This window comes from Athene cunicularia (genome assembly GCF_003259725.1).
Source record: "Athene cunicularia isolate RWA chromosome 6 unlocalized genomic scaffold, athCun1 chr6_part1, whole genome shotgun sequence".
Taxonomy (NCBI): domain Eukaryota; kingdom Metazoa; phylum Chordata; class Aves; order Strigiformes; family Strigidae; genus Athene; species Athene cunicularia.
Window position 1 is genome coordinate 18,519,341 of NW_020799105.1, and position 21,295 is coordinate 18,540,635.

Consider the following 21,295-nt stretch of genomic DNA (forward strand, 5'->3'; position numbering starts at 1 on the left):
AAAAAAAAAAAAAAAAAAGGAAATATTAAAAATTCCCTACTTTAGCAGTGGTTCCATGTATAAACCTACCATTGTTTTGTTAGGTAAGACAATTTTTTTAGCAATCTGTGTTTATCATGCCAGTTCGTTTTAAAAAACAAATTCAGGACCCATGGAGAAACAGCAACTTCTACACAGTCAACAGAACAAGTTCGTCTGACAAGTTGCTTCTGGATAACAATACATAAAATCTAATCCACGACATCAGAAAAGACAGAGTTTTCTAACTTATAAAAATTTTCTTTCTCACACCTTTTTTTTTTTTCTCAATCACTGCATTATTTACATTCCTTATATTCTTTGCTACCAATAATGAAACACTATGCATACACAAATACAGATTGGCAGATTATAGTGAACTATTTAAGGAGAAGATGTAGCAGGAATATTTCTTATTGCTATCATCCTTAGTAAAAAGAGAAACCTACCAGGTATAATCACCAAAGTAGAATAATTTAGACTAGGGGGGACCTCTAAGGTCATTAAGTCCAACCTACTCCATGCAGAGTTGCTCAAAGCCTGTCCACTCAGGATCTGAAAATCTTAAGGATGCTGCTTCTACAGAGGGGACAAATCTCCCCCATCCTGGAGAGGCAGTGGGCCAAGGTATAAGCTAGATGTACCTAAAGAGTAGGTACAAAGAGCAAATACAGAGCATCAGTTTCCACAGGAATGACTGTCTACAGAGCCATAAAACTCTGTGCCATTCCCTCACTTTGATATCACCTGCTAGGACTGGCTAACTGGAAGACCTCGAGATGCAAACTGTTACAAGTAGTAGAGGCATTGGGGGAATTATCACAATACGCTTTCTTATACTCAGACCTAGGCATCTGATTTTTGGAAACTATCACCGACAGACTACGGGACCAGATGGATCAGCAGTTCTTAGGGTAATAGCGCCTTCTTAAGGTCTTTTAGCCAGCACAAGATGTCAAGAGATCTGTTAGTGTTACTGCATTGTTCCCTCACATGTTATTAGGCTACATTCTAGTATCTGCAGGAAATTCTTGATAGGACCTAGAGAACCTGATGGATATGATCACATCTGGTGGCTTATGCCCCATACAGCTCGTTTTGCTTCAATGCCTAGAATATGTGCCTCCACACTGTAAAAATTAATTTATGTGTATCACTAATTATTAAGCTTCCTGAGAGACTCAGTACAAAGGATATGGACTGACAGACATGGAAACTGATGTAATGTTTACATCTGAAAGGGGGCCCTGGAGGTCAGGCTGAGTAGAATACTCAAACAGCACTGCAAGGTTCATGTCTCTCGAGGCTGTCAATCTGTCTCCTGATGTATGAGCATCCTTTCATGACCTAAACTGCCCATTTTTGTTAGCCACAGAATTACGTCCAGTATGTTTCTGTGTATTTGTTAAAAGCCATATCATCTTGTCTTCCTGCAGATTATTAACTAATTATGCTTGCTAGGTGCAATGGTAATTACCATGGGAATTGCCTAAACATGTACTGTACAGCTATTAAAATATAAAGTCAGCAGAGGCCACTTTGAGTGCAGCTCTGGATTTCTGAGGAAGGTCATTCTTTAATACATTATGGGATTCAAACATAACAATACTAACAAGACTTTAGCGTGAGGTAGGTCCATTATAATTTTGACAAACTTTGAATGCTTCATATTTTGTGGAGACACCTGTGCTGTGAAATAAACAGGATCCACACTCTTACCTCATTAAGACAGAGCTCTGTATCTACAGATTCATTGGATTTCCGCTTCTTCTGTGCCTATGAACAAATAGAAAATTTATTCCCTGCACAATTCATACATACGGCAGCACAAAACAATTAGATAAATTCGCATGGGTTGTCATACTCCTATAATTTTGACAGTGATTTGCACATGATTAGCAAATAAACGCTCCAAATGTAACTACATGTTTTCCAATAACATTCACATTCTGATTTGAATTTACAGCAAAACTTCAAACAGTCAGCTAAGGGTACTTAGTAATTACAATGATGAGTGCCATCAGCTGCAGAGAACATGTTACGTTCTGCGGCCCCTTAAAAATGGTGCTGTATGTTCATGAGAAGAAATGAAATATGACAGTTAATAATTACCATAATATCACTGCATATTAACCAAAAAATCTATCATACGCCTCAGTTTTAGGAAAATATACAACACAGTAGTATCATATCCTTAATGATTCTTGCAACTTCTCCATGTATTATTACGAAAATACATTTTAATACATTGCATGGCTGCCACAGAGTCTCTTCTAGAACATTACAAGAAGAACGTTTTAATATACTTAAAAATACATACTTGTAATTCAAATTGAGCTGTTTGTTTACATTGTGTTCACTGATTATTATACATGGAATATTATTAAAGGCAGGAATATTTTAGATGATCAAAGCCTAAGAAATGAATCTGCTGTATCTTCAGCCATGTCTTATGATGAACATCCATCTGTTGCCATTACTGTGTGCTCTCCACACTGACTCAAGTAAGAGACATTTCTGGTGGCAGCACCATACAAAATGAAAGCAACAGCGTGCACTCTGCCTGGCATCATACTGTATTTAATATTTCCATTGCTCAAGTGAACATGACTGGGCTGGGAGTTACCTTCTTTTCTATAATAGCAACAGCAATCCCCATGGTGCTGAAGATATTTTCAATAAATGGTGCTGTGTCTGATTTAAGTACTTCAGTGATTCTCAATATAATTTCTTTCTTTGTATATTCCAGAAACATAAACAGTACTGTTTTATAGGAGCTACCAGTGTTAAATGTACAATCAAGTCTTCTAACAGAAGATGTAGATTTACACAGTGAAACTACTGACTGCACTGAGCACGTCAGATACTTCCTGGAAGTTTTGTTGGACTTGCGATTTATTTCCTGCAAAAAATAAGGATCTGAATCTCACTGTATTGCGTTCATTTTACACTGCAGAATTCCACCGGTTTTGGCAGAGATGGACTGAACTAAAGCCTATGTGCGGAAGTGCTTTTGAGGGATTTTATACCCTCAAAACATTCAGTTCCACGTGTGGCTATCTTATTTTATATCTGAGAGCCACTGGTGCTGCCTGTGGATACAAAATATTCTTTGACCTAATTACAGATTTTAGAATCCAAATGAAGGAACTGAACTTCTCATTAGGAAGCACATTCCCTGTTTTTCAGGATATTTTTGTATTTATAAATAGATCTATCAGAGGCAACTGAAAAACTAAAACAGCTGGGATTTAAGAGAAAGCTCAACTATAGGAAGAATGCATACTGTATATACATTGATAGTTTTTAAATATATGACAAAATAATAGCTCAGTTCATTAATAAACACCCTCTGTGAAATCTCTCTCTTACATACCCTTTCTTCTAATTAGTGCCATTAAAGTGGTTATGGTAAGCATAAATTTAACTATCTAAATGGAAAAAGCAATGTCTGGAAGTAAATTTGCTATAACAAGAAGCAACATGGTGAAGCCCTCCTGCCACGTTTGCAGTGGTGGTGGTATTCACACAGGTTAGGAAACTTCTTTTAAATGGCATCTGGGTAGATTTCAGCTCCTAAAAGGCAGGCTCCAAGGAAATGGGTAGAGAAGGAGAAACTGGATTTAAATCCTGGTGTTTACCCACAGTACATTGCATTGGAATGTGAGGCTTCAGAGGAGGTATGAGTAGCTGTTCAGAACTTAACAGTGTAAACTTTTACGACTGTATAAGCCTCATATTTCTTAGTTTCCCATTCAGTGCTAAATTTCCTAGTCCACACAAACATCAGTCTGTTGGAAACATTGTGCTTTGCTGCTTACCAACTGCTTTGGATTCCTAACACCATGCTAACTACCGTCTACCCTTGGTAGTTAGTCTCAACACTAAAGTTAGAATTTATGTTCCTTCTGTACTGTGTCTCTCATATGACAAAAGATAAAAATACTATTTTGTCTATAAGCAGTAAAGTCTTCCTTTACTTCATTCAGCCTGATAAACAATAGAGTGCAGCACCTAAAACATATTGAACCTTGAGAACACTATTTTAAGGATAAAATCAAGAGCTGGAAACAAAATCAACATAAAAAAACAAAAAAAAGCTTTTCAATCATTTTGATCAATATTCCCTAGCATTGATTTGGAAGGTAATAATTCTCCATATCCATATACTTAATGCAGTCATTCTAAAATCAACAACACTTATCCACATGCATCCTTTATTATAAAGTCCTCCTTTCTTAGAATTGAAAAGTAATTTTAATAATCAGTCAGCCTTTTCTCTTATCAAAACAGAAAGCACAATATCTTCCATTTAAAAACACAGCAAAAATGCAACTTCTTTGAGGGCAGGGTGGAAGTAGGAAGAAATAAAAAACTATAATTTTCAGGATGAGACATTGTATGCCATGTTTCAAATTGGAAGAGTACATTTTTACTGTTGAGTTATAAACCTGTAAAAATGGGTTGTAATGGAAATGCTGGCATAGGCTGCACTACTATAATACAATAGCGCATCACTAAATCACAAGTAAAGGGAAAAAAACCCACCTACATATTGAGGACAGTGCTAAAAAGAAAGCGTATGTCCTGCAATTACAACCTAAGAAGAAAATTCTTCCTGCTCTACTCTTGAGCAGAAAGGACTCTACATGTTACAGAACTTCAGTATTTGTGCTACAGTGAGTGAACACCTTATCAGAAGTAAAAAATCAGGGCTTGGAAGTTATGCTGATAGCTTTGTTGGAAATACAACCAGACTGGGAGATGTGCATTTGAATTATGAAGTGTCTCCTCATCCATGGGATATTTATCTTACAATTTCTTCTATTATCCCCCAAAATTAAAAAATAGAAAAGAATGCCCATCATGTATCAGCTGCAGACAATTCTGGCAGGGAATATCTATGCCATCAACAAATTTGGGAAATGAGAGCTGTTCATTACACAAGATGCCAAAGATTCACTGCTAACCCCAATCTCAGGTCTCCCACATGCCTAACACACAGGCAGGAAGGTACCTTCTGAGGTGCTAGAAATACGTAAACTCACAGGAGCAAAATAGCACACAACTCGCCAGGTTGAACGGGGCTCTGAGCAACCTGATCTAGAGCAAGGTGTCCCTGTCCATGGCAAGGGAGTTGAAACTAGATGATTTGTAAGGTCCCTTCCAACCCAAACCATTCTATGATTCTATAGCTAGTAAGTCTGTATTCAAAATAACACTTTTTTGAATTTTAATATAAATCTCTAATCTAGTCACAAAAATATCTATGGGAATTTCGTCATTAGACAAAACACAAGCAGGGCTGGGCTGATAAAAATAATAATCAAAAAACAGTGAAAGAAAAGCAGCTTAAAATAACTGGTTAAACATATGGAAAGAGGTATGAGATCTTTTCTACTGAGGTAAAATAGCATTTGTTAATGACTTATACACTCAGCTGTGACATGCCTCTGACTGTAAACCAAAGTTATGTAAGACGGGTTGACACTCACCCTGACTTCACAGGGAGCTGTAATTCAGTAATGTGGGCTACTCTGACGAAGCTGCCCCCATACTGCCAACAACCTTGCACTCACTTAAGCTTTTATATTCTGTAAAAACGAACATCTGCTTTTCCAGAGAATCTTATCACTGTGGTAGCACAAGCAACAGATGATATTTAGAGATAATCATATTCATGCACCTCCTGATGAGCTTCAGTATCCTGTATGTTAGTCACACAAGCCTTGTTTTGGTCTTTGCAACCTTTAGCTTTTAATATTTGAACTAAAGTGTTGGACTCAGTCAAAAGTTTGTAGAGAAATCCATTTCATGCCTAGAAAATAAAAACTCTCATGACCAGAAGCAAAATTTTACTTCTTTCTTTCCTAGAAAGAAAGGAGACTCAGGACTGGTAGAGGAACTGGCGGCTTTCTGAGAGGAGAAAGAAATATTGCTTATAGAGATATGTCTCCTCCAGACACAGGATTCCGTGGATCTCCATGTTTCCTTCTAAACCCAATGGCTCCTAGATGAGTTCAAACATCTGTGCTTGCTCAGGCACACCCTAACCTAGTCTTCTCTTGTCCTGCTCCTAATAACCACCATAAGATCCTCCCAAACCTAGCAATTCTTTGCTTCCCATCCCATCCCCCAAATCCCTTTACCTCCATCCTGTGCAGAGACTATAGCCCTGGATTTATTCCCAGAAATGCTATCTTGCAATTATGCATCCAGCTTCTACAAATCACAGCACTACATGGTTAATAAATGCATTAAACACTGCAGCAGTACCTCACCAGCAGTTATTTATGGCTTGTCATCCAGCAGTATTTTTATATATCCACTACAGCATGCGTATCTGTTATTCACAGCGAAGAAAAGGTCTGACTAGGGACGGCTCCAAACACAGGTGAGTTTTAATTTGGTGGGAGGGGAGGGAAAGAGAAGAACGTAAAGCAAAATAAATGCATTAGACCTGGATGCAAACAGGCACAGAGTGAGCACCTGAACTCAGAAACCAGTCTCCTGCTGTTGGTCACACACTCTGGGTCTTGCGTGCTTTAGGAAATGTACTGCTCAGACATTACAGTGAGAGACAACAGAAGTATCATTACGATAGGTATCTGTTATGTGGGTTGTTTTGTCAGCTAATTTTAATGAGTGTGCCTTTGTCCTCTCCTGAGATGCCTGGTTAGTTATGCCCCTATTAACAAGCCTTTCTGAAGAAGAGGGACAAATCTCCCAGAATACATCCTTCAAATGACCATGTTTCTGAAGTAGCTATAACAAGTGAGGGTGCTTGTTCTTTTTGTTTTCTCGTGTTGATTAGAGAGATTTACTATGCAACTAACCTGTTTTCCTAACAGCAGGACACAAACAATAAGGAGAGAAATATACAGACAGTAAAAATCCAATCAGTTTAACTCTTCTGCACTCACTAGGCAGTAGGTGCATCCATCACAACTGTCAATAGTATTTTCTTATTAGCACAATAGTACTATGCTATGCTGGAGTATAAATTACTTTCAACAGGGAAGATAAGCAAAGTGCAGGTCAGAGACACAGGCCACTAAAATAAGGATCCAATTCAGCACAGAGTAATTTTGAAACCCATACCGTACAGCCAGGGTGCAAAGCTATGAAAACAATCAGCTTTGCACAATCCTATAAAAAAGAAGGCAGATCTTTTTCTGTCTTTTTTTTTTTTTTTTCCTGTCTCTGCTGAATCAGCCCTCAAGATGCAATCTTGAGGCATGAAATTATTAGTTGTAATTCTGCACGAAAGTACTACAGTGCTGTCATCCCACTTGGTACAGTGAAGAAAGTACCTCTTAAAAAAACAAGCATTACCAAGACACTGCTGGCACTGGTCTCTGAAGCTATGTAGAAAACACTGAGCACACTAAGAATCAAATCACAAGTTTTTCAGCTGGGAGACATTAAAAAAAGCAAAACAATTATCCCCTTGTGCCCAAATATGCACTGGGGAAACATACAGAGTTTTACTGGCCGTAGTACAGTGCAATGTACAGATTACCAGCCAGTTCCTTCAAATCTCATCACCTTCCAGCCCTAAACTCCTGTCCCCCATAGCTTTGTACCTGTCTTAAATCACAGTTCGTGCCCATTCTCTTACAAGGGTCTTTGGCTTTCCCCCTGAGGCTTTGCCCCAGCTGGGCAGGGTGTTGAACCCCAGACAGCCCTGAGCACTGCAGGATGCCCTGACTGCCTTTGGGACCAGCCACCTTCTGGTTTGGCAGTTCAAGCGTTCAGAAATCATGAGTCTGGCCCCACTCAAAACCAGCCAACAGCTGCAGTGACAGACCTACCTCCACAAAGCTCTGGCTTTCTTAAGGGAACACACACTGCATTTAACACGTCCCCTTATGCCTCAACATTAATAGATTCTTGATGTTTGTGAGTACTTAAGTATCAGAAACTAGCTAGAGTGCAACCTCAAAGTAGGGAGATTTTTTTTCTGGTCAGGAAAGGGAAGGGACGGTGGGTGTCCTGAGATAGTTTCCAAGGATTCTTTTAGGAGGAAAGGGGGTTGAAATAAAGTCTTCACTCGAGGGCAGGCATGAGGAATCCTCTGGGAAGAGGAGCTGGGACACATGGAGGACCCTGTTCTGCTAAAGCCATCTTTCCAGCTCTTTGATCATCACTGAGGGAGCACTGCCCAGTTTCCTCTGGACAGGGCCAGGTGGGCTGGGAATGGTGTCTGTTCCAGAGACCGCTGGGTAACGATGGATCGAATTGGCTCTAACAGGGGTCCAGTGCAGACACTTGGGTCTCTTGATAGCTGTAGCTAGAAACAAACTTAGCAGCGGACAGGACTTGAGAAATCTCAGAAACAGGCCTATTAATTGATAAAGTCCAATACAGGTAAGGGAAAACCTCCTCCCTCCAACCTTTTCAATCTTAAAATTATGAGAGAATTTGACTGGGGGAATGAGGTGGAGGGGTTGGGAGTAATCCTCACAAAACAAGCAGAAACAAGTGTGGAAAGAAGGAAAGTTGACCTGCACCATATGAATTACTGCTGGACCATTCCCAGTTCTTTATGTCAGTAACGATGAGACCTCATTAAGCCTGATCTCTTACTGCACTTATATGGCTGGGACAATATGGTACAAAAACTGCCTAACAGCAATCTTAAAGGTTTTATAAAAGCCAGATCCTATCAGAAACACCAACTGATCAAACAGCTTACAAGGACCAGACACAGATATCTTCAAATATTTATTTCAAGCAATTAGTCTCCCAGTGAGCACAGCACAAAATATGACACCCAGCCAAGACAACTGAACTGACTTACCTTTCATGGCAGTACAGTAACTTGCTAACAGTTTTGGGTTTGTGCTCAGTCATTAATTTATCTGAGTAAAATGAATTTCTATAGTCCTAGACTCTTGCTTCCTATTTTTAGGAGATATTATGCAATTCTCCTAACATGGTCTTTTTATGGATTTGCCTCAAGCAAATATTTTTGCATTAAGAAGGGTGGAGGAGAAAACAGAATACTAAAAAGCATAGATGGAATAAGTTTTGTTAGGTTAATATCTCAATGGCTCAGGCTGCCTAGGTTTTCTCTTTTTTTCCTCTAGTTATAAAACTGAACAGCCATGTAAACCAGAGTTGAGTTGCTTGGGATTGTATTATTAAAACCCATTTCCCTATGGATTCACCACAGCTCTCAACCCAGTGCCATATATAGCAGATACAGGTAGCATCTGGCTGTTGTAAGCTGAACAGCATCTAAAGAAAAGCAGCACGAGTCATTACAATTCAAGTTAAAAGACATACCCGGCTTCTAATTTTGAACAAAGGTAAGCCATTGAAGAACTACAGATCCCACAACACTTCCCCAGGCTGGAGTGTGTGCCCTTGCGTGTCTGAATATGCAAACAAAGTCATTCTGTTTGGCAGCAGGTGAAGTACCTACCTCCCCTATTAGAGTGCGCTACGTGGTGCACTGGAGTGTGGTGTAAACACTCCTGAGCAGCTGTCAGCCACGGCTACTAGGGACTAAAAGCAGCTCAGCCAGAACAGCACAGGCCTGCATTGCACTAATGAGCCTTGAAAAGAGGCACCACACTAATGGAGCCACAGTGCCTCTACACCGCACCTCGCACCTCCAGGTGTGCCTCGTCTGGAGGGCGGCTGCGATGTGCTGCTCTGTGCTAGCAGCCATCCGCTATGCCTGTCACTTGCCAGCAAGTTCTCCCTCGCAGAGAGCAGGTGACAGGGCAGCGTGGGGCTGGGACTCTCTGCTAAGAACAACTTGGGAGCCTCCCAAGCTGAAAGCAGAGTTGCACAGAGTGAGCTCAGTAGAGACGCTCACCCCATCGGTTGGCCGCATGAGACATCCAGCTCTGAGCCGTCGGTAGGTGGAAGAGATTAAGAAAACAAGGTCATGCATTGCCTTTGCACTCAGGCAGCAGGATCAGGGGTGGTGTCCTCTGGTTCTGCAGCTGGAAGGAAAGATCAGGCAAGCTTGCTTGAACACCAGTCTGCGGGAGGCCCTGAGCGCTGAGCATTACAGGAAGCTTCCCTTCGTGCTATGCCAGCCTTAAGCAACTGATATTATTGCTGGTTTCTTGAGCACTGTGTTCACTCATAAATTTTAAAAGGGAAGGGAAGAGAATGACCATGAACATCTGCTTTTGGTTAAGTGACTTTTCTCTTTATTAACCATATGTGTGTGCGCGTGTGTGTGGTGAGTGTGGTGAGCATGTCTATGCACAGAAGGAAAACACAGAAAGCCTTAAAAGGGTTTCAAAACCAGGTAACAAGCGACTTTGCTGCAATTACATGGAGGCAAAAGCAAAGGCTGCAAGTACTAAAGTAGCCTTGCACAGAAAGGTAGAAGAAACTAGCTGAGCACCCGTCATACATCTACGCCCTCCCCTCCTCAGATTGTTTACATATTTCAAGTCCAACGCATTTCCTTACATCCGCAGTTATGTGGCTATGCCTGTACCTAAGTCCCATTAAATCCTGACATGATTTAGAGACAGGTTTATTTTTCTTTTAAAGTAATTCAATCTTGAACAGCTGTGATTTGGATTAATTGGTGAATTTTGCATTTTTGGCACAATCTGCTCTCCAGAAGTGCCACTGAAATAAAAATTTAAAGCATTTTCTCCCCATTCCTCTAATCCCGTAGCTAAATTCTGCAGGTGCACTGATGTATCCTTAGAACTGGCAGGGTTGAAGTTTTAGTGAACTTGCTGCAGTATTTGTCTTAGTATCCATGTTCCTTTCTAGCACTGAAAATACTATTCACAATAAAAATATTGGAGATGCTTTTTTAAGTAATGCAATCAAGCTTGCCAAGGTAAGTCTATAACAAAACGAGGTTATGGCATATTGTGGTTTTGACAGGCAGTTATTCGCCAAGAAGTCAGCCAGAGCCACACACACAACATGAAAAATTTAACCCAAATAGCTAATGTTTTGGCAAAGTTCAAAGTCACTGAACATTGAAATTTTTCAATGCAAAGTGTAAGACAGCTTCAACTGTGTCTACAGTAAACTATTTTTATTTTCATTTGATTATATGCCTTTATACTTCTGTAGAGAGGTATTTAATTTCACTGTTAGTATTACTGATTAATAAATTCTGATAGTATTTTAATTTCTAAAAGTGAATTAATATCATACAACTTTGATTGTTGGCATTTTATTTTCTATGACAAGCATACATTTCAATGGATTTAAGTCATGACTGAAAAAAACCAAACATCCAGTCAGTCTTGTCCACAGATCTCCATTAGCTAAGATAGACCTTGGTTTGTCCTGTCAGCTTCCTAAACATTATTAAAAGGCCCTTGCTCTGTGGATCTTAAAACTCAATACTTGAGAGAGATTTTGATGTAGCATCCTCCATTCATTCTTCCCCTGCTGAAATGAGTGAAGGAGAGAAAAATCATCCCTTCTCAAAAATACTAGGAGTGAAATCCTAACACTAATTCTCTCTAATAGTGGACTATAATGGATGATATTATAGTGGCCTTCCTCATATCCATTATTCACACATGAACAATGCTCTCACACGCAACAGTTAAACTGTAATTAATGAAGCTATTCAAATACACCAAGAAACTCTCATGTAAGAGGAGTCTGCAGAATCATGACATTATTACAAAGGTATCTTATTCTGTAGTGCCCCGATCCCACTGCACCAATGGGAATTCTTCCACTGGCAGCAGCAAGTGAAAATGAAAAGTAACTTCCTAATATCATCTGCATATATGGCCTCAAATTTGAGCTCAGTAAGAAGTACTGAGAAATTTCTTCCATCACTGAAACAATTTCTTAGACACAAAAGGTATTGTGAATGTTAGATGTTTAACAATTATAACCCTATTAAAAGAAATCTGAGCCTATAATAAACAGATTATGCAAATAATTATCAGATTATGCAAACTGTATTCACAGGATATGATCCTGCTTTGTTTCATCACACAAATCATTCACAGAAGGAAAGAAGGCTTGCATTTATGTTTACATTTAATAAGCCAGAAAGTACAAATAGACAAATGCTAATAATGCCAGTAATGGAGATCAACAGGATCACTTTGGGTATATTTTGTAAGGTTTCCATAGTAAACTGGAAGAAGCTTTTGAAGATTTATTGTGACTAGTTTGCCTACTTTTTGAAGTATTATGTTGTGGCAGACTGGATAGTTCAAGGGATTATTAATGGGATATACAGCCTTATATTCCGAGGTAGCTAGTTTAATCTAGCTCAGGTCAATACTGACAACTATTCTGTAGTATTTTTGAAATGAGGAGGCGGTTCTGGAGCACTTCCTCTCTTAAGAGGACAGGTTCAATACACAAAAGTGGCACTAATTTGCACCTCAGGCAGTGCACTTCATCAAAGAGACTGAGGAATTAATGGAATATAGGTTTATAACATTGCAAAGCACTCAGGATGTTTCCCCATGCCCTTCATTTCCCTTTCTGTGAGACAAGCTGCTCTGTTAAAAAGGGACAGTCCTTCTATATACTCAGATTTTTCTAATTCCATTGCAACCCCTACAAGAAAAATCATGAAGGTGCCCTACGTTACCAAATTTTAACATCTTTTAGTAGGACTCAGGAGAGATATTAGAAGGTTTCACCTAGACAAACATCTTCAGAGTGCTAACTGAAAAGAATCTTGATGGATGATGGTTGGCAGCAAATATTTCCCTGAGTGTATAATGGTTTTATTAATAGTTCTGGACTGAGCTGAGGCACGTAGAAAACAGACCAAGTGAGGGGTTTTTTTTGTGATCTACCTACTCAGATGCATCCAATACTCACAAGCATCAGCTTTGCCTTGCTAGTGAGTTTCAATGTCAATACATTGTCATCAAGTTTCCAAAGAGGAAGCATTGAAAAAAAAATAATACATCTGGGTGTGTGTTAACTACATCAACAATATAGCTTCTTGTGTTACTTCTACCTCAATACCAGTGGGTGGAAAGTCTGAACTAAAACAGCATTACTAGAGATGAGGGATGAGTATAATGCAGACCATGTCTACTGTATATTAACATATGTATATTGCATATGCAGGCTGCATCTGCACACCAGCACTATTGTCTTGAGCTGTCCCAGTGAGAAGTGAATTTAATGGGTTTAAGAGATGCCATGTTCAGTGGCCAAGATGGGATTAGCCTCTGTAGTATTTGAGAACAGCATCCTTAGAAGGGACCTGGGATATCACTATGCTGCTCACACTCAATGACCACTTGAACAGCACAGGACATCACATTTCTGATACGCTGTGCATGGGTGAATGTAATTGCACTACAACAGGCTTTGCACATAACAGAGGGCAGCAGATGATGAATGAGGACTTGCAGAGCATATATGAGCAGATGCATCTCACTGGCTTGGAGATTATTTGGAGCTGCAGCTTTGCCAGTTACTCTCTTTAAATGTTCATGAAACAGCAGAGACCAGTCTCCTGTTACACTGACATGAGCCAGCATGACTTGTATTTCAGGGGCTGTCCCAGTGATGTGGACCCAGGGTGACAAGTTCAGCTCCCAGAGAGCAGACGTCTCTCACTACCAGCATTTATCAAAGAGTTGTACTGCTACTAAATACAACATTGTATCTGAGACATCAGGTGAAAAGCCTCTGTTTAATTAATGATTCATAAGTATCCTCATGAAGCTGTTCTCTGGGTATAGTCTGGGTGTGGTTTTTTTATCTAAAACTTTTCAGTTGTTCCTATAACAATCTGAATGTCTCATCTGCAAATAATTGAGACCGAATCATTAGGAATAATCAGAAAATCTTAATCAAAAGTAATGGGGGTTAGGCCAACTCTTGATGAGAGCATGATTCTGCAAATACTTGCAAGAATTTCTCAAACTAATTAAATTCAAAATCAATACAAAAAAAGGGACAATTTTTCCTTCTGAATTTGCATTTGACTTCTGAAACTGTATACAGGCAGTTAGCTCCCTGAAGGAACAGATCCCTAAATTTGCCCTCAGAACCAGATAATTACAGTGCAAGTGTGATTGAATGTACAGAAAAAATAGCATACTGACAGAATTCATTATATAGTGGTCTTCAAGAATTTTAACTTGGATACGTGCAACTCCTAATGCACTACTTGTTCTAGAGGAGGGCAAGCCATTGTTAAAAACATACTAAACACTGTTGATGAAAAAGTTCACAAATTCAGACACAAATTCAGGAACAGCTTTTCCCACATACTTGTAACTGCTCTGCTTTCATCCATGCACACTTAATTTATATACCCACTTATCCAACTCTCTGCACAAATTAGGTACTTACAGCTGCAGGTAGCTATTTAGATCCAACCTGGTATACGTCCTACCTGCCACGTACATAACAAATCTGAATGCACACATTTCAAATCTGAGCATGAATTCAGTACATCCAAATGTTTATGTGTATGCGGTAATGCATATCTAGCCTTGAATTAGAGGCAACTTGAGGCTTCTGAAAATGTCAATCTGGAAAAATAAAGTAGTACCATGTAATGCAGTATTTAGCAAATTACTGCCCTGAATACCTAATTCTGTTTTAAGAAAGACATGAGGGAGGATAATCCTATAATTCTTTAGGACACGTGCTGAGTGAACCTATGAAAAAAAATATCCCACATTATGCACAACAGTCAGTCTGTTTACTTGTGGCTCACAGAAAGAACTAAGCATGCCGGAGAGTTTAACCTGAGGTGGGATTATTAGGCAAAGTCCACTGATTAGAACTACAATTTGGTATGAAATAGTTAGGCTCTTCTCCAGAGTACAGACTAAAATAAACATTTTTAACTCCTATTGATTTTGAAGGCAGGAACTGAAATGGGTGACAGTGTCTCATGTTCTGGAACTCAATAACAAGTTGAAAAATGCTGTAGAGTAGATGGTTTGAGGGTAACATAGAGATCTATTATTCAGGTAAGACAGCTGATTAGGAGTCACAGGGATAAAAGGTAAGTAGGAGATAAAGGGTGTGATTTATTTCCAATATTTGATTACTGGTGTACAGTGAAAACTGTAAGTAAAATGAGCAGACAGGTTAAAAGCAGAACAAAAATACATTTATGTTCAGATGTTTTGCTATCATTAATGTTTTTTTATTAAGAGTATATGTTAGCCAATTTGGTTAAAAGACTGTGTTTCATTTTCTGTCCTATAAACTTGCTTTGACTACTTGGAAAAATTTAGGCATGCTACAGAAAAGGTTCCAAATTTTAGCTCTTCAACAGTATACCCTTTCTGCAGCTACGCTGCCTTGTCACCAATGCATGATTTAGAATGATTACTTATTATTGTATTCTAATTTCCATTGGGCTTTTCTATATTTCATTTGCTGCTGGTTACAAGGAAAAAAATACTTCTAAAAATTCTTCTTTATTATTACTGAAATGCTTTTGATCGTATCTGCCACACAATAACTGCAAGCCTGTGTAGCTTGTTTTTTAAGAACATTAGTTCATAGGTTACATAGAAATATCAAAGAATGATGTATAGATATAAGAGTAACTGATAATTACAACATACACTTAAGAATAATTGCAATGTACACAACTGTGGAGATACTCCATTTTTACAAGTGTATGAACAAAAGCAGGATTTGATTAGGTCGTGTGATTGCCTCTTTAGACTCAAATGACTTTATGTGCATAAACCTACTTAAAACCATAGAATCGTTTAGGTTGGAAAAGACATTTAAGATGACTGAGTCCAACTGTTAACCTAACACTGCCAAGCCCACCACTAAACCATATCCCTAAGTGCCACATTTACACATCTTTTAAACACCTCCAGGGATGGTGACTCAACCACCTCCCTGGGCAGCCTGTTCCAATGCTTGACAACATTTTTGGTTAAGAAATCTTTCCCAATATTCAATCTAAACCTCCCCTGGTGCAACTTGAGGCTATTTCCTCTCATCCTATCACTTGTTACTTGGGAGAAGAGACTGACACTCACCTCGCTACAACCTCCTTTCAAGTAGTTGTAGGGAATGATAAGGTCTCCCCTGAGACTCCTTTTCTCCAGTTCCCTCAGCTGCTCCTCACAGGACTTGTGCTCCAGAGCCTTCAACATCTTTGTTGTCCTTCTCTGGACACGCTCCAGCACCTCAATGTCTTTCTTGCACTGAGGGGCTCAAAACTGAACACAGTGTTTGAGGTGTGGCCTCACCAGTGCTGAGCACCTGACCTGACAACTGTCAGGTGCTTCCATCATTTCTAACACATCAATAACCCTTCTGTCTTTGCTGCCACATGGATCTCCAGCCCCTACCTCCGTTGAGATGGCAGACAGAAGGACTGCCAGCACACCATCCCTCAAACATCAGTGTGCTGCACCCAGGCTTATCTCTAGTGAGTAGTTGGTTTTGTACCCTCTTTACTCAATGATAAGGAAGCAGGGTAGCCTCAGACGTTTTTCCCAAATCAAAATACAGACCTACTCCAACCTCTTAATTACACCCCAGTATGTCCACAAGCCCCAGCCCCTTTCCCACTGTAGCTTTCAGTGCAGTCAAGCCAGTGATGGCATAGTGACTCCTCCTGTACCATATGGGCTCAACATCCCTCTGGCTCAGCCTTGTGCAGTCTTTTTTTTCCCTTGAATCTGCATTTAGAGGAAATCTAGAAAAATGTATCCTGATAAATTTCATACCGGAATAAGTCTATGAGGCAGCTGAGTGCCAAAGATTATGGAATAAATCTGCAAGAAGAAAGGACCAAAAAGAAAAAGAAAAAAAGAAAAAAAGGAAAAAAAAGAAAAGAGGACAGATAGGAAAAGGATCTAATAAAGACTAATGGTTAACTGGAAGTGAGGTTTCAGAGATGGTGTAGATATGCCAGTAAATTGAGACTAATAATCTAGCAACTCATGTCATATACAAAGTCCTTGCCAAAGGGGAATTTTCCTCCTTGATATAACAGTGTATTTCTTTAATTTCTATCATTTCCAGAAGGGAGGGTTTCCAAGAGTACATGAAGGTGCTTTAAAAGGATCTTTGTGTTTAGAGCTGTTATCCATGTATGAGTTTAAGGGAATCTATCTCTCTAAAAGCAGTGTGATTTTCTTTGCTGGTACTGCAGAGATGTTTAGACCTCCAGAGGAAAGGTTACAGTTCTGTGCCAGGGAAAGTACTGTTGCCATGAGACTGAGTGTAAGAGGATGAACAAAGCTGCCACATCCACTTCCACAACTGGCATGTTCTGCAAGATGTATAAAAGGAGAGAATATGGTAAATGCCTTCAAGCCCATTTTCATCCAGTGGGCAAAGTCAGGTTATCCCTTCTACTTTTTCTGAGCACTAGAGTACTCAAATTCATATACTTTCCTCAAATGATGTAACTCTACTCTTTGTAATGATTCCGGTAAAAATAACGCAATGTGAACACTTAAAACTAATAGACATGTAAACATGTGCACAAGGCTCCTGAGGCTTGTGGAAAGCACGATTTGTCTGATAACTGCTCAGGACATACCACAAGAAGACAGTGGCTTCTGCATACTAACCAATTCTTATCTTTAAAGTTATTTTGGAAGGAAAATAGATCAGACAGAGCTGTGAGCATAAGATGTGAATTTTAATTGACACTTCGCCGTAGCAGTAGACAAAATACAATCACAACCACTTGTCCCGATCAACAGCATAGGTTTGGAGTACTCTAGGAAATAGATAGCTAATCTATGCAAACAACCTGTTAATCATTAAGAAGTGTATAAGTGTCCAGAAGTGTCGGCAACAAGCAGACTGCAAGAGTCAACAAGGGTGACAGCAAATCAGAGAATTATAGCACAATTTGAATGCAGCAGTTATCCATGAGTTCTTCTCTACCCACTCATATATCCAAGGACTCATAAAAATACCGGGGAACAAAGATTTTGGGAAAAGACACTGGGGCAGGCAGTCACACAACCCTGCTCCAGAATCTGGGACCATCTCTCCAACCTCTGGGGATTTCAGAGAGCAAGACAAGAGACAAGGCAACCTTGCAACCCTGCACCAGGAGAGTGCACAATGAATCAGGGTCCCTCTCCATGAGCAGGCCTTCTCCCCCATGGAACGAGGAGGTTGTGCAACAAATTGCTATGCTGCTTCCCTGACTTCTCACCCCTTCTGCACCAACCTCCAACAAGATGGAGAAGGCATGTAATTCATAAAACTGTATGCATCTGTGTTTAAAATGCTTTGCTATCCAAAATTATTTAGCCTCCACATTGTTATTTGTCTTAAACTGTCACAATACAAAACAGAAACTTAAATACCTGCTTCAATAAGAGTGTTTAAAAATACATTTCAACTACAAAAGTCTTGTGAAATCCTTTTGCTTGCCTTGCAAATAGCAATTCTTTGCAAAAATGGAACAGCTGGTAAAGATTTTATTTGTTAAATTTTGACCTATTCTGGCAACTGCCAAGCTATTTTCATACTTTAGAAAGAAACATCTCTGTATTGACGACTGTATCAATTATCTGAGATAGTACCAGTCTTTTACTTTGGTATTCCTCATGTATCTCTATGGCTATACTTTTTGAGGATAACACAGTGCATTAACATAATTTATAATAGTAAAATATTTATTGTTTCTAGAGCACTCAAATACACTGTGTGGTTTTCAGAATAAATAGAGGCTATGAGTCGATAGCTTCACTGAAGTTAACTGTAATTCATCGGGTTTTTAAGGTCAGGAGTAACTTTTCATTATGTGGAATAGTAGTATGATGGGATTCTGGTCTATAACTAGGACTCCTACAAGCTTATTCCAGTTAAAATAAAGAAGTACCAAAGACTGCAAGGATTCTATTCTTGTTCTCCATTCTGTTAGAAACCTGGTGGCGTGATCACTTTTGCCTGCACTTGCTTTGCAACAGGGTCAGCCTGCTGGCATTACCCGAGTTACTTTCACTTCAACAGTCATGGCTAAAACCTAATATTTGCTAACAGCAAACAATACGTCTTAAACAAAGCACTTTGTCAAGTCCCATAAACGCACAATATATTATGAATTATACTTCCAAAGAAAATACGATTAAACATCTACCATCACAATGCAATGACCTAGAATTTTTATTAGTAGTAGTTATGCCTTAAAATTAAAATATGATACTGTACTCCATTTTATGGCTGTTTTTGCAGGCTACAGTGAGCTATCTGTTTTAAAAGGGAAATACATGATGGACTAGATATTTGATTGAGAACCAAAGTTGGCTGACATTAGGAATACCTTTAATATGATGAAGAACCACATAAAGTAATAACATGGGCTATGAATAGTTTGATTTGGCTTATCTGATGTGATCAAATTTTCCAATTCCGGTTTATTCTAGCACTTTGTATTTTTGTGGATATTCCTGTAAGAAGATACTGATGTGAAATGTAGAAACAACTGTGGCTTAGGGGAAATGCTACATCTGCTTTTACTACCAATAATTTGCAGAATTCTTTCTGAGGATAAGAACTATAATCTGTCCATAGAAATTTCAATTTTCTGTAAAGGTGTGTAGTACATTTTAATAAAGTTGTATTTTTGTAAGTCATTAAATTGGTTTTTAGTAACCTCATACTCATTTTCAATTGAACAATTATTAAACTATAAAACAAAATTGCATGATTCCTAAAACTGTAGTCTGGAGTTTTACAGTCTGCTATAAAGTGCTGTATTATTACAATACACTAAAGATGCTCAGACTATTAAAAATTTTTAAAATGAACTGTAAAATATTTTATCATTGATAAAATAATTCTAAAGTATTATGCTCTCCAGCAGTATACATGCACAATATTTTGGTATAATGAAAAGCATGCTAATCAAAAAAACATAATTTAAACTGTAATTCTAATATACAAAATAAATTATTTTGCTGTCTTTCAGTAATGGAAGTTTATTACACTTGACTTTCAGCATTAAAAAGGTTTCATCAGAGTACTGAACATTATAGTCCAGTCTTACAGAGCTCTACATGCCAAAAAGACTAAATGCTAACCCATCTACATCTGTGTAGCTCTGATGATAATACAGAGGTGTGTTGAGTTACACTGTCAGAGATTTTCAGCCTGTATATTACTCCAGAAATCATGACTGACCTTGCAAGGGGGCCTGATGTTCAACTAAGAAGTTCAACAAAGGCTCCTAAATGAGAACAATTTTCTACTGACTACTGATGGCTGATGTCTCATAGCAACGCTGACACTATTATGATACATCTGAGCCTATAGGGTATGATACTTGGCTACATCCTCAAATTGTTCCTCTGATGTTCAAAAGAGAGGCAAAAGACTCTTTGTTCTTAGAAATTAATCAGCTGTATTAATCAGATCTTGAACTTCAGCAGGATTTCAACAGCTTGAAAATGATCTATCTTGTGTGGTCCTGAAATTCTTTGGCAAAGATGGGGAAGAACTCCAAGTAGGAGCAGTCTACACAATCATACCATTAGTACCTATGTATGTATACATTCACTGCAAAGCAGCTGAGGTCCACTGTTTGCACACTAATGCGGGGGGACTGCCGACCATTTTCCTGCCTATGAACACTGAGATTTCCATACAGACCAAAAACCCAAACCTGATCCTTGCTCATGGTGACCTCACCTTCTCTGGTTCTGTCTGAAAGGTGCAAGAGTCATGAAGTAAATAACAGTCTCAGGGAATTTTATATATCCACATTTTTTGAGGACCCACTCCAGCACAATACTGAAGCAAACAAGGATTATCTTCACTGAAGTCAATGCCAGTGAAATCTATGGACAAAGCGGTCTCTGTTTTGGTAAAACAGAATTTTGTTCAGTGCTCCCAAAACTAGAAATACAAGAATAAATATGAAACTTTATCCCTGGCTATTGGATTTTAATCTGAACATGCAAGCACACAAAACTTCTTTAGGTACAACAGAATTGCTACTGAAGCAAATTAAAGATCTTGCTTTTTCAGAAGAAAAGCTGCCAATAGGTGTTCTCTAAATCACCTGTACCAGCAGGTTGACCCCATTATGTCAGCTAATCCTGGAAATACAGGAGTTAATTTAAATCTTTTCATATGAAACATTTAGTCAATATTCTTTTATCTTTTTTTTTTTCTTTATTTTGTTCTGACACAGCATTTAGAGTTTTATATTCCTGTCCATCTCTTGCCCCAGACTGTAATTTTCTCCGTAGTTGCAATGCCTGGAGGAAGAGGTCCAAGTACAACTTCTCCCGAGGGACAGAGTGGCCAGGGCATTTGAAAGGACAGTGTTTGTTTTTCACAAAACAAAGAAGAAACAGAAAAATCAGAGGCTGTG

The 21,295-nt window shown here is 38.9% G+C and overlaps 1 protein-coding gene across 1 annotated transcript in view; it reads right to left on the minus strand.

Moving 5' to 3' along the window:
- GFRA1 (GDNF family receptor alpha 1) overlaps positions 1–21,295 on the minus strand; it is a 144,782-nt gene that overhangs the window by 1,367 nt on the left and 122,120 nt on the right. Inside the window, exon 8 of the mRNA XM_026851526.1 lies at positions 1,738–1,794. Within this exon, the coding sequence (XP_026707327.1) occupies positions 1,738–1,794 (57 nt within the window). The remainder of the gene's footprint in view (positions 1–1,737; positions 1,795–21,295) is intronic.